The sequence below is a fragment of the Drosophila simulans genome, chromosome 2R (genome assembly GCF_016746395.2).
Source record: "Drosophila simulans strain w501 chromosome 2R, Prin_Dsim_3.1, whole genome shotgun sequence".
In the NCBI taxonomy this organism is placed as follows: Eukaryota; Metazoa; Arthropoda; class Insecta; order Diptera; family Drosophilidae; genus Drosophila; species Drosophila simulans.
Window position 1 is genome coordinate 10,666,831 of NC_052521.2, and position 13,226 is coordinate 10,680,056.

The following is a 13,226-nucleotide window of genomic DNA, read 5'->3' on the forward strand; positions in this document are numbered from 1 at the left end:
CTGCTGGCTGTCGGATGCCGGGCTGCTTCCTCCGCTCCCGCACTTGGTCCTGGTGGCATCAATGACATAAATAAAAAGATTTCCAAAGGATTTGCCTGCGGGACACCGCACCCAAACAACCGAAAAAAAATCGAGGGGAAAACACCCCGACATTCCAGCCAAGTTTTCCCAGTCCCCCGTGTAAATCTTGGAGGTGTGTGGGTGTGATTTACTCGCATGCCAAGAGCTAAGAGCTCTGCCAAGTCGGTGTTGATCTGGGCATTGCCATAAATTGATAATAGAAATATATACCTATATACCACATACATATATATGGACATACTGGTTGCCTCTGTTGACTCAACTGGCCACTGATAAGCCAGTTTGTTGCCCGGCGTAAACAATGACGTGTGCTGGACTTTCACTTCCAGTGGCCTGTTTGGCTAGCAGCTGTGTATTGAATCACGGATTAGCCTGCATACCCTGTAATTTAAGGTAGATTATATTGCTGCCTATTAATTTTAAAATAATTTAATATTTTCCCAATAATAATATTAATGGAAATTGAGCATACTCGAATTATTGAAAACTACCATTGAATATTATGAATAAGATTAAAAATCGAATGCGTAAAACTTTTAACTGTTTCAAAACTTTGCGTGTAGTCTAACATTCCCATTGCTTTTCCCAACAGGGTAGCGAGACTAATAGAATTACTTATCAGCCAGATGTTCACGTTTAACAGATTAGTAAACTTCTCGAGTGACTTCTTCTTCCTCTTCGAAAGGCTTTAAATCACACGTTTAACCCAATTAAATAATGTCAATTAGCATTGAGGTGTGTCAAAGGCTTAGAAACCATTAAAATAGTATTTATTCAAAATGTCAATAAATGGTTTAATTTCTCGTGCAGAATAAATGCGAAAGTAACTTAATGATACTACTCCGTCTACTGCTACCACATTGCGATGTCAATCAAAGCGTTTTGGCATTGATAGATGGCTAATTAATGTGGCAATAAGCACATGTGGCTGCTGCTCCTGCTATCTAAGGAGCATCAGGTGGGCTGGAGGTGGCACTGGCATTCCGCAGGACCCTCAGGCGCGAGTACACAATGTCCCAGTCGACGAAGGCGCCCAGGATGTGGCGCACATTTCGGTCCGTATCGTCGTACCCGGTACGTCCGTGGACCAGGCGCAAATTGTCGAACGTGAGCACGTCGCCGGGCGTGGTCTTGAATCTGCAGGAGTGCTCGTGGGCCAGGCCCACAAAGGTGGCCATCGCCTCGTACCACGGACGCACCTGCTCCACCGGCACGCTGAAGTGGCTGTCGCGTTGCGGAATGCTGTGGTTGATGCGCACACACCGGCCCTCCGCGTCCAAGCTGCAAGAGATCGAAATGTTAGCCAGGCTCTGCTGGGGCAGCTATGCATGTCCCCCCTCAACAAATGGTTACCTCCACCTAAAAACATTTGAACTATTTTTCAAGATAACAGAAACATTTCAAGTTGCGAGAAAAATAGATTTTAAAAGTGCAGAAAATGCTTGAAAAATAAAAACTCGGGAATAGCATTTCTTAAAGTATTTAAAGTAATTTGCAATTTAACTAAGTAAGTTTTAAACATTTTGTAAATTTTTAAATGCACCTATTCGCCTATAGAAACCGATCAAAGGAACTCCCTCAATATAAATCTCCCAAACTAAATCTACTCACTTGATGACCGGTGCCTTCCAGATATTGTGGAACTGCAGATCGCCGTCGCTTCCGATGTCCGCCCAGTCCACGGGAGTCTGGCAGAGAGCCCGGAACTGCTCTGGATAGCGTTCCCGCATTACCTCCGCCACATAGAAGGCATCGGCCAGCAGATTGACTCCACCGGGCGAAGCGGACTGTTCCAGGGTGTGCAGCATGGTCACTCCGGGCAGGTACTCAAAGTAGGGCATATCCGTGTGGAGCGGTAGTGGTGCGGCCAAGTAGGCGTAGTTGCTGGCTCCAGGCTGAGCCCGAACACTGAATTCCTCTCCATAGGTGGTGCGTCTCATGAAGCCCACCCGGTTGGACAATCTCCGAAGGACGTCCATATCCAGGGGTGCTTCCTTGACCAAGGCCACTCCGTAAACTGCCAGGTGTTGGAGCCATTGCTGCAACGCCGAGTCGCAATCGATCAGTTCTTGGTAGTAAAACACCTGACGGATTTGCTCAAAGTCCAGACCGCTCCACAACTTTTGCTCCGGGCGGTAAAAGTCACGCAGGTAACGCTGGCGGTTCGCGGATGAGAAGTCCCGCTCCCTCAGCCAACTGAACGGATACTGGGAGACATGTCCATCGGACCACTCTATACACAGGACCTTCTGGTCCACGTCCACGCTCTGCCGCAGGACCCGCACACTTGTGTCCAGATGGTTCCACAGCTGGGGCAACCTACTCAGTGTCTGTGGCAGATAGCACTCCTCGCAGCGGCAATTATCACGCAGCCAGATGTCTGGGAACTGCATGTCCCGGTGATCAGGATCCGGAACTTGAACCAGGCGCGACTGATCCTGCTCCTTTGGCGGAGCCAACTTGGGCGGTTGGCTGGACAAATCTCGGCGGTCAGCTTGGAACATGTTGAGCAACCTACCACTATGTCTTCCGATTGCGGAATGATTTGCCTGAGTTGGGCGCGGAGTAAAAAGCCCACGCTCGGGGGTACGTGGCCATTTGATGGACCAGATTAAATATCGCGTGATGTTTACATCTTGAGCTACACTTAAAAAATTGATTCCAGCCGTTTCATAACTAGCCTTTTATAAGTTTACATTTCTCTAAGAATTAGCTGAGAAAAATACTAATGGCAAGAAGTCTTGCGTAATCATATATTCATATTTATACCATCTTAGCACCTGATCCAATTTTTCATTTATATAATTAGTTTATCCTGTAAATGGCATAATTTATAAATATTAAATGTTTTTATAAAGAACTAAATCCATTTTACAAAATAATAATAACATTTTATGTTAGTAGTTCGATATTTTTAGCATATTGGATAAATATAGATATCATCTAGGAACTGCCTGCTTTTTCTTCCAGTGTACGACTAGTGTACGACCATCTATCCCTTATCAATCCTTTGTGAGCAGTGCAGATTGCTGTCGCAGCGTTTTTTTCTTGTTTTTAGCTGGGCGATGGATTCTCCCCTCGCTTTAAGCCCCCGCCACTGGAGCTGTAAAATTAAAAATGCAAAATTAATTTCTGCATAAAACTGCTAACGCCAGCGATTTTGCATAATTGTTTGCCAGCTGCAGTCGAGCTGGGAAGGGGGCGTGGCTGTGGAAAAGCGCCATCTTCGACAGCCCTTTCATGGCGCCTCCCCCATGCCACGACGCCCCTGGTCGCGGGAAGTGACGTCAATCATTGTTAGGCGCATTGATCACTTCATTCACATGCTCACATGCCACACCCACGTCGATTGTTTCACTCAAACCAGTGGGGTGATTGCAATGCGAACATCCTGCTCGACAGCGTTGGAAAATCATAAACAATAACCATTTCATGCCGGGGAAAACAACGGGCACAGAATCGGCCAGCAACAAGCATATCTGGTAACCAGTATATATGGCGCGATTTTTAATTATCACTTTCGCATTCGCATTTTGTATTCGAGTATTGTCTGGCGCGAATACGACTCGTATCTATCCATCTACGGCGGCTCTATCACCGCCATTTCCACTTCCATTTGCATTGCCATGCGAATCCTTTTACGCCCCCAAACAAAGAATGCGAGTCGAACAATCCATCGAATGCTCAGCTTTTAGTTGAGATTCTTCTCAGCGAGTAAGAGTATCTTAAATGTAAGCTGGGTTATATGGTATCGCACATACATTGCCAACAAGTTATGAGAAGCTATAGCTTGAGATACTATTGTATCTATAAAAAGGTATTGTAACATATCTATATTTTTTAGTACTAGTCCTACAGCAGATTTTAAGAAACTTAAAGAGCATTAGAAATGCGGTATGCAGCACCATGCTGTTTCTACATTTCATGCATTGTTTGGAAGGAGTCCCAGTTTCCCCCAGCAGAACTTTATTGTTTTCAATTAAAAACACTCACAGCCCATTCAGCTAACGAATCCATTCGCTCGGCAGTTTTCATTCCGAGTATTCACGTATTCATAGGCTCGAAGGCAGCGGCAGCGAAAGCCGGCGACATGACACAATTGCAGATGCAAGTGAAATGTAATGAGGTGTAATGAAAATGCATTCAAGTGACAGTTTTTCCCCATTCGGGCAGAGCCCCATTTCGCCAAACCCACCTGCACTTAACAATAATCAAGCACAACAATAGTGACAAATATCGATGAAATGAGCGCTGAGACAGAGTAATGAATTTCTCAGATTCACTCAAAGTGTTTATTTTGAAAAGCAGCGATCTGAATAAGAGTGTTTTTATTTGTTATTTTTTAATAACATTTCAAAACAGGCAAATCCATGTTATCGGTTTACTACGCAACCGATCAAAACATACCGCAAATTATGCAAAAACATTGAGTACAACACTTACGAAAATTAAACAAAACCCGCAGCGACCGCAACATATCCAACGAAACATGGCCCAAAACCGAAATTGGTTTATTTATTTCGCCGGCCATCAAATTGCAAATAAATCAGTTCCAAGGCTTACGTTTTAAATGCCTGAAATATTCATAAAGCCAGAAAAAGCGGATGTGAACAGGTGAGTGAACCCCGTGGCGGATGATGAGTAGAGCCGAGTCGAGTGGTTTGCATTCGAGTTAACAATGCCCGTCTAACGGTTTGGCACAATGGCCAACGCTTTGGGCCTAATTAGCCTCGTGGGCGGCGAGGATTTCGGATTTCGGATTTTCGGCTATCCGTGACAATGCCAGCGGAACGCATAATTAGGCAGAAAGCCCAGGCCCGACTACTCTTGAGAACGGTCCCCAAATTGGTCTTGGGCGTATTGTATTTCCATCCGGCTGAAGAAATCCTCGGAAAAAATCCCTGTGCTGGCTGGCAAAGTGCAGTAAGTAGCTGCGGCCACTGTGGGACACATAAATAAATGTGCCCACGAAATCCGTAAATATGATTAAGTGCCAAATTTATTTACAGCTCCCTGGTTGCCTTTAAAAAAGGCAGCCCCAAACGAAATAGCAACAAAAAAAAGAATGCTGGCAGAGGCAAGGTGCAGCCGTAAGCCGGAGTCACCGCCTTCCGGAAGTGGATGGGATGTGGCAGGTGGTGCCACCTGGCCAACCCGATTACAATTACGTGCGCTAATTGCACTTTAAACGCGTCCGAGCTTGTCAAGCCAGCCATCCATCCGTCCGTCTGTCTGTCCGTCCGTCCGTCCGTCCGTACGTTTGTCCGTCCGGTTTGTTCGCTGCCCGCACAATTCTGTTTCCCATTTTTATGGCATTTCCTTTGGCACAACTTACAACTACATAAATTTGCAAACATGATGTCCTTGTGCCAGGACTCTTTTCGTCCTGCCCACGAAACTCCCAGCCCATGACTATTCCGGCTCCTGCATTGTAATGGCCCGGCTGCCAAGGCTACCAAGTCATCGTCACCGCCAGTGCCGTAATTCAAAGTGACGCTAAATTTAGTTTAATACACACACGGCACAGTGAGTGGATGGTAGTTAGTTACAAGTAGAAGAAGTTGTATTAACTAAATATATTCTGAGAACTTTTAGTGCATTAAGTATTATACAATTATCTAAAATTTAGCAAAACAACTTAATAAAATAATAAAATAATTTGTAAAATATGTGGCCATAACAACTGATGATTTCCTGTTCACCCCGTTCATTATTAAATCGAATTAAACTTTTAATTAATTTAATTTTAATTTAATTAATTTGAATTAATTTAATTCCAAAGCAATGAGCTGTGGCAACCAATGTGCAGGTGAAATAAACACAAAGCTGTCTTCTTAGTCGGCAGCAAGTGGCCCTTATAATGGGCCAAGGCGTAAGTCCATGTCTGGCTGCCTGTTCACCTGGCTGACTTTCAGCCCACATCCCACCCACTTACATACATGCCACCCGCTTTCTCACCTGCCGCATGGCAGCCGGTTCTTTTGCTCATTTACACCTTTTATTACGTATGCGTGCGTCGGTGCAAAAGCAAAGTTTGCAGTTTAGTTTGCCATTAACGTGGCCATAAGCGTTGGCCGCCCCGATATGTATGCCATTCCACCTGCTTGCTATTCATATGCAAATAGCCCCAGCGAGGTGTGCCACTGCAGTTCTAGCCAGCTGGAGTTAGCTATATTCTGGAAGTGTGTTAGCCATCCTGGCTAAATCAGAGTCTGAGGCACGTTCATGCCTCAATGCATCATAATTGTTAGGTTGTGTGTGGAAGTGTGTTGTCAAAACTGAAGTTCGGAACGTTGTCCTTTTACTGAAAGCACATATGCACTGAGAAAAATACAAGTTTTGAAACGAGGTCTCTCTTAATTTCAAAGGCTTGTTATGGTATCTTTTGTTCTTGTACATGAAACATTGATAGAACCAGAAGATTAAATATTAGTACACTCTTTTAAATATGTGCAAATATGTGCATATTAGCAATTGATTTTTTGCAGTGCTTTTAAAAAGTAAGTCTTGTGTGTGTGTGTGTGGGCTAGCTTGCGGGTAAAAGTTTTTAATGTGAAAAGTGCAAAGGAGAGTGCAACCCTCATGCGAGCGGAGAAGCATGTCATTCCCTGCCACCTCCTTGCGGAGCAACCACCACCTCCCCCCCTCCCCATTGAAACCCCCAGCAAACCCCCCTTTTTGGGCCATGGCCCGCCACTGTCACTGCATTTTAATTTACTGCATACCTTGAGGCGCCATTCGCCTGCGCTCGCATGCCAAGTGGCAAAGTCCAACGTACGCTCCCTGCGCCGCCAGAAGAAGCTGACTTGTTGCCTTCCTTGGCACACAGATGCACACCCCTCCTCATACACACACACACGCACCACCCCGTACCCACACCAGTGCAGATGTTTCACCCCTTGTGACAAAGTGGCGCTGCGTTTTGCATTTTACTGCAAATTAAAGGATTTCTTTTGCCTTTTCGAGTTGACAACTTAAGATACTTAGGCATAAAAAGCCTGTCATACAAGTCTGCCCTCATGTGAGTGTGTGCCCATGAGTGTGTGTGTGCGTAAAGAGACCCCACTTTGCTGACATGCGGGGTCGTCCTGTCAATCCTCAAACCCATTTTCCGATTTCCTGCACCTTTCTCGCCTGCGTCCATTTTATTATTTTGCCTTGATTATTATTTTCCATTTGCGCAAAATTAAAATACCCCCAACAACACAATGACAACACAATTTTTTGGGTGAAAAAATAAGGGGAGCATAGAAAAAATTGCAGGCTCCATTCAACCGCAAAAAGTGTAAAAAACCAATGGGTGGGGCAAGGCGGTGGATGCATGAATAATGTGAAACTGAAAACTTTTCATCAAAAATCAGCCAAGGGCTAAAACTGGACGTAAAACAGGCGCAACGGAGCCGCCCGTTTCCCAGCCGACCAACTTCCCTCTCTCTCTCTCTTTCTCCGCCCCGTCTCCCTCTGTACTGAATGTCCTGGCAGATAGGGAAAAAAAGAACTGTGACAGGACGCCATGAAAAGCTCGCTTTGGTGTGACAAATCAAAGACTAACACTGAGCGCTTTGGTTAGAGCACAAAACGCACGCTCGGATGACTGGCAGTTTGGTGGCGCCGCAAGGAGGAAAAGAGAGCGTCCGAGACGGCCAGAAAGAGAGGGCAGATCGGACAGGACTGGGCGGTAGCATTTGAAAGCCGTTGACAGCTGCAGTTGGTTAACGGCCAGCCAGATGGTAGACCACAAGAAACAAGAAACTTTAAGAAATCAAAACTACAGGAATATTTTAGTTATTTATGCAAATTAGAATAAGTTTTTTATTCTAATCATATTTCTCCATACTAATTGATAGACTGTACTCACACAGTGAACTCGTTGCTCAAAATACTGTGAAAGCATATTTGCTTTTTGATTTTCATTCTTCATTTAATTGATTGATTCTCGCCCAGCGGTGTGTATAGAATTTCGCGAGAAAGCCCCCACTCGATGGGTCGATTTACCATCCCACCCCACCACATCCATTCGCCACCGAGTGAACCGAAAGAGTTATTTCAATTTGCAGTGTTTAAAGATACTCGCTTCTTTTGATAGCGCAAAACAAAACATGGGGAACTGCAGCATGCCGCCTGTTATTTTTTGCTCTCTAATCAGAGCGCGCGCCTGCAAACAATGGCGGGAGTGTATCTGCATCCTGGCACTCACGCCCACCAACGCAGCCAAGCCATTCCGAACCATTCCATGCCATTCCGGGCCATTCCGAGCCATTCCTTTCCAGCTCAGCTCTGGCCAACCAGAAACCGAACCCATTCGCAGCCCGCCAACCTGGTATCCTGGCAGTATCCTAGCAGTATCCTGGTGCCAGGACTGTTGTAATGAAAAAAAAAAAAATGGGGGGCAGCAGCAGCGAGCTGGTCGCTGTTGCTTTTGGCATTGTTCCTGCTACGGCGGCATGGCTTTACTTTTATGCACATGCAATTCTTTATATTTTTGCCATATATTTTGCCGGGCACAAATTTATTTGCGGCTGCAATTCCAATTCCCCGCAGCCAGGACGAGGGACGGAGGACGTGGGACGATGGTACTCCGGTTATTGTTGCGGCTGCAACTTTGGTTAATGCTCCGGTTACGGTGGGGGATGGCATTCGGCTTAAAGTGAAATACAGGATTTCAATTTGTCATTCGGCTTAAAGAGCCTGACAGGAAGCAAAAGCCTCTTATCCTGCGCTGTTGTACATCCATACCGCCCCAGCCCCTTCCCCCCTTTCCACCCACAAGCGACTGTGTTAATTGTTTCTGTAAAGTTTTTAATAACTCCAGGCAGCAGGCATCAGCCAGCAGGCAGCGGCTTCCATCAGTCTCATTATTTATTTGTAATTTAATAAACAACAAGTTGATGGCTGGAAACCCTTACCCCCACCCTCACCCAACCCCATATCCTTAGCACTTAACCCCTTCGAGGCCGACCTCCTATATCAATTGCCGTGGGGCCAAAAATGGCAGGCAGCCATCGTCATCGACGTTAACGGGTTTCCTGACTATTATTTGCCAGCAATTTATTTTATGTGAAAACTTTGTCAAGCTGCCTATGTCGATTTTTATGGAGTCCTGGAGATCGCAGATCGCTTTGCCACTTTGCCCGCGGCGTCAGCTTGAATTTTATTGCCACCGTGCATATTTTAATGAGGCATTAAAGCCTCCGAATCGGTTGTGATTTCCATCCCGCCTGAAAACATATACCCGTAATTTATGAGCAACTAAATATTTACTGGGTGGGTGGTGGTTGGTTGGTACCCAGTGCCTTTGGTTTTGTTTGAGTTTGTTTGGCTGCGTTTGCCGTTTTTAACACTCGATTACTTTAAATGCCATCAAGACCCCCTCCGCCTGGACGCCCCTGCATTTGACTTTGCCTGTCAATATTTGCTTTTGGCTTAACTAGCACATACATACTGTGCACGCCCCAAAAGAATACCCCACATCAGCATATTTCTGGGGAGTTTTCATCAGTCCTGTGTTTGCCTGCCTTACTCCTCTTCTTCTTCCCGCTTGCCAACTTATGTAATGAGTATTTGGTTACACAAATCTTGAAGCTGACCCTTCCACTATTTTGGCCATTCCGCTCTTATTGAACAAACGCTTAAATTACTAAGCAAATGACTCATTTATCAACTGCAGCGAACGTACTCGGGATTAGCATGGCCTGTCAGCAGTCCTCCAAGGGGAAGATTTCATTAAAAATGTTTAAAGGATGAGCTAGTGAACTGAACGGGAGGAGTAAAGAATAAATTAAAATGCTGGGCATCCTGCATTGATTGCCAGTTTGATGCACTGCAGCAGCGGCGTGGACATCGATTGACATTTGAGTGGTGGTTCAATCAACTCATCAGCAAATGCGTAATGCATTTAGTCAATTGAGTTTAAAACGATTTTAAAAAATGACAAAGCAGAACAAATCGTTCAGCGAACTGTCGATTGTGCCGTACAAAATAATGTCTTCAATCAATCCAGCTAATTTCATGACACAATACTGAAGTATTGTCCAAAATTAAATGTTTTAAAATACGTTTGGGAATATTTATAACATCTTTTATATATCTGAGTCCCAACTATTTCGTTTTTTTACATGTAGTTCCTGATATCACGACGACCATACGGATGGACAACCAGATAAACGGACAGACGAACATGAATAGATTGACTCTGCAATTTATGTTGAGGAACATGTGAACTACTAAACTAAATATGCACCTATTAAAATAAACTAAAATTTGCTATGCATAAGATAAAGCTTAAGTTATTATGTCATTGCACCATAAAAGTGAAATGATTGTTACCACATTTAGTCCCAGGACGCAGGTGCAAGCTAAACGAATATTCGTTTTATATTCTCAGTTTGGTGATAACATTCAAGGTGTGGCAGATTAACCGTAATGGATATGACCATAGCCCAAAAACCAATCCAGTGAATCCTAAAAAGCGAGTGGATCCGAATATCCAGCGCACATTCTAGTCAGATTTATGATTGTTTGCATTATGCGTTTAATGTGCCTTGATTTACATTAGTTTGCGTCGCGAACAAAATTGAATTTGCCGCGCTTTGTTCTGAAAATTATACAAAATAGGGAAGAAAAAAGCGAAAACGTGCCCCTGGAGCAGACGCAATATGCAAATAATCTGTAAATTTATAGGCTTTCCTTGGACTCCCTGCCACACAGCCGTACAGCTGCGACCCGGCATTAAGTTCCTGAGTGGCATGCGGCTAAGCCGGGTTATTATCTTTTATGAACTGAACTTCCTTGTGATTGGTAGTAGTAATGCTGCTGCGGGCTTCGAATGATTGATGCATGTGCAGAGATGTCACCGGTAACAACATGAGCCCAAAAACTTGACATTTCTCGCATGAAGAGGGCAGATTTGCGATATCAAAGGGGATGGGGGGCAAATTCAACTTTGTAGCGGAAAGGGAAGGTTTGCAACGCTTGCATGTTCCTTGGGAAAATCCATTAAAACACTTGAGCCCGGCAGACGCGACACAATGCTCTCCAAACAAGGAAAACCAGAATGCATTTCCGTTAATAGTGAAGGCGGCTTTGAAGGCTGGCAGCCATACTTAGACGCAGCACTTGTGGTTACCCTTAAACCTTCAGGACTCCCGCCAGGACCAGCCAGCCCAGCACCAGATCACCACCCCCCCATCCCACCAAGGACATAAAATGTTATTGATATTGCAATTTTTAGCATTTTGTAATTGAGGCAAAAGTTGGTGCCTATCGCAGGCACATCAATTGTCTGCCAGATAGCAGCCCGAGCGGATAACTGTCTAAATGCCACTTGAGCATGTGTTTAAACATGCCAAGCACTTGGCTCACTCGAACTATGCAACAAGCAGCAGGAGCAGCAGAAGCAGTAACAAGGAGCCCGCAGCAGCAACACCACCACACGGGTTGACACTCGCCGGCATCAAAGTTCATGGGTGTCCTGGGCGGCTGGGTTGCTGGGTTGCCATCCTGTCGATGCGCTGATAAGTCCTTGTCCCCCAAATCCTTCCACCCGTGCCCGCAACGCATCTTGTCTCGTCTCGAGAAGGCGGGCGGAGTGCCAATGTTGCCAATGTTGTTGGGTAAACTCATAATTGGAATTAATTATGCATTCGCACTTTGCGGCCAACTTTTCAAGTGGCTGGAGTGGTTAGCTGGAGTCAGTTAGGTGGGCCAACTGGGTGAGTGTGTGGGCTGCTCCTTTAATTGTCCAAGTGAACATGCCTCGGATGTATGTATGTATGTAGCCACCGAAACGGGAACAGGCACAGATCCGCATCCAAGCAAACTGGCGGCTGAGGGCAAGGGTTAAGTGCAAATTGCAGTTATCGTAAGTATTTCTTATACACAGTTTAGACTTGGCATTGTCCTTTGAAGGAGGAGTGTTCCAAGTTGCAAATAGGTCTGAAATTCATACCACTCCACTTTAAGATTTTGCATATCAGGATGTTAATTAGAATTAGTTGATAAAGTTAAAGATTTAATCAAGTAGATGGTAGATTGAATGACAGATCTTTAGTTCTTATATATATCCTTGGCTTAAGCTAACACCTTACACTTTTATGAAACCTAATAGGCATGTTATTCTTTTTAAAAGAACTTACCCGTTTATCCCATAATATATGTTCCAAATTACGTCCAGAATGACACTCCAACAATGGACCTCACCTGGACCTGGTTTGCATTTGAAAAGCAAGCGACTCGAGGTGGAACATCCCCATTTAGCAATTCTCGGCTGGCAGCCAGTCTAATTTAAGTTAGCCCATTTATCTTATGGCTTTCCTCTTTGTGGGCACTTTTTCTGTTTGCCAGCCGCTCCAATCTTTCTCCCTTAAGCAGTCCAATTTGCTGCTCCTTTATGGCTACTTATATTCCATGTCCTGCCCACACCTGAGTCCAATAATTACTGTGTGCCCACTTTGGCATTGTCCCGGCCGTTTGCAGTCCGGATTTGGCCTTTTCTTGTGCCCATTTGTGGGCAAAATGAATGCATAATGCCACGGCCAAGATGTTGCGAATTAATTAAAATTTGACAGCTAATAAAACGCAATCACAGCCATGAGAAAGCGTTCACACAATGGCCGTTTAAGTTGCGAATTGCGGACAATTGCACGCTTCATTTCGCCTGTTCGCCTGTTTTGACAAGCCATCGGAATCAAGTCACAAAGGACAGCGACAGGGACCCGCAGAAAAATGACAAAAGGATGTCGCAAATCACAAGTCCTGCAACGCAACTCGCGGCTGAAGGACACTAGAAAAAAGTGAGGTTAGCCTTGGATAATCGAGAAGATATTAAATCATGAAAAAAGTATATAAACCAATTAAAAACTAACAAAAATATACCTTTTTTTGTTGATAATCAATTGCTTTGCAATAGTTTATACAACTTCGTGAAATTTTTGCCACTTAAAAATAATATAAATTATATGCTCCCTAAAATATTTAAACATTTTTCTTTCGTGTGCCAAAGTCGACAATAGCGGGCAGCAAACGGCCGGAAACGATTCGACATGAAGGGACTTTCTGGGTCCGCGTCGCGTGTCATGAGCAAACAAGATAATGTTACAGCAGTCATCGCCAATCGGCGGCGGTTGGAGGTCCTGGGCAGGACCACG

General features: G+C 44.7%; 1 protein-coding gene across 1 annotated transcript; it reads right to left on the reverse strand.

Annotated features, from left to right (window-relative positions):
• Positions 1 to 802: 802 nt before the first annotated feature.
• Positions 803 to 2,636, reverse strand: LOC6734308 (gamma-butyrobetaine dioxygenase). The gene is made up of 2 exons (XM_002081300.4): positions 1,693 to 2,636; positions 803 to 1,362 (listed from the first exon to the last, which is right to left on the reverse strand). The coding sequence occupies exons 1-2, from the start codon at positions 2,583 to 2,585 to the stop codon at positions 1,026 to 1,028; spliced, it is 1,230 nt and encodes a 409-aa protein (XP_002081336.1). The 5' UTR covers positions 2,586 to 2,636; the 3' UTR covers positions 803 to 1,025.
• Positions 2,637 to 13,226: the final 10,590 nt, after the last annotated feature.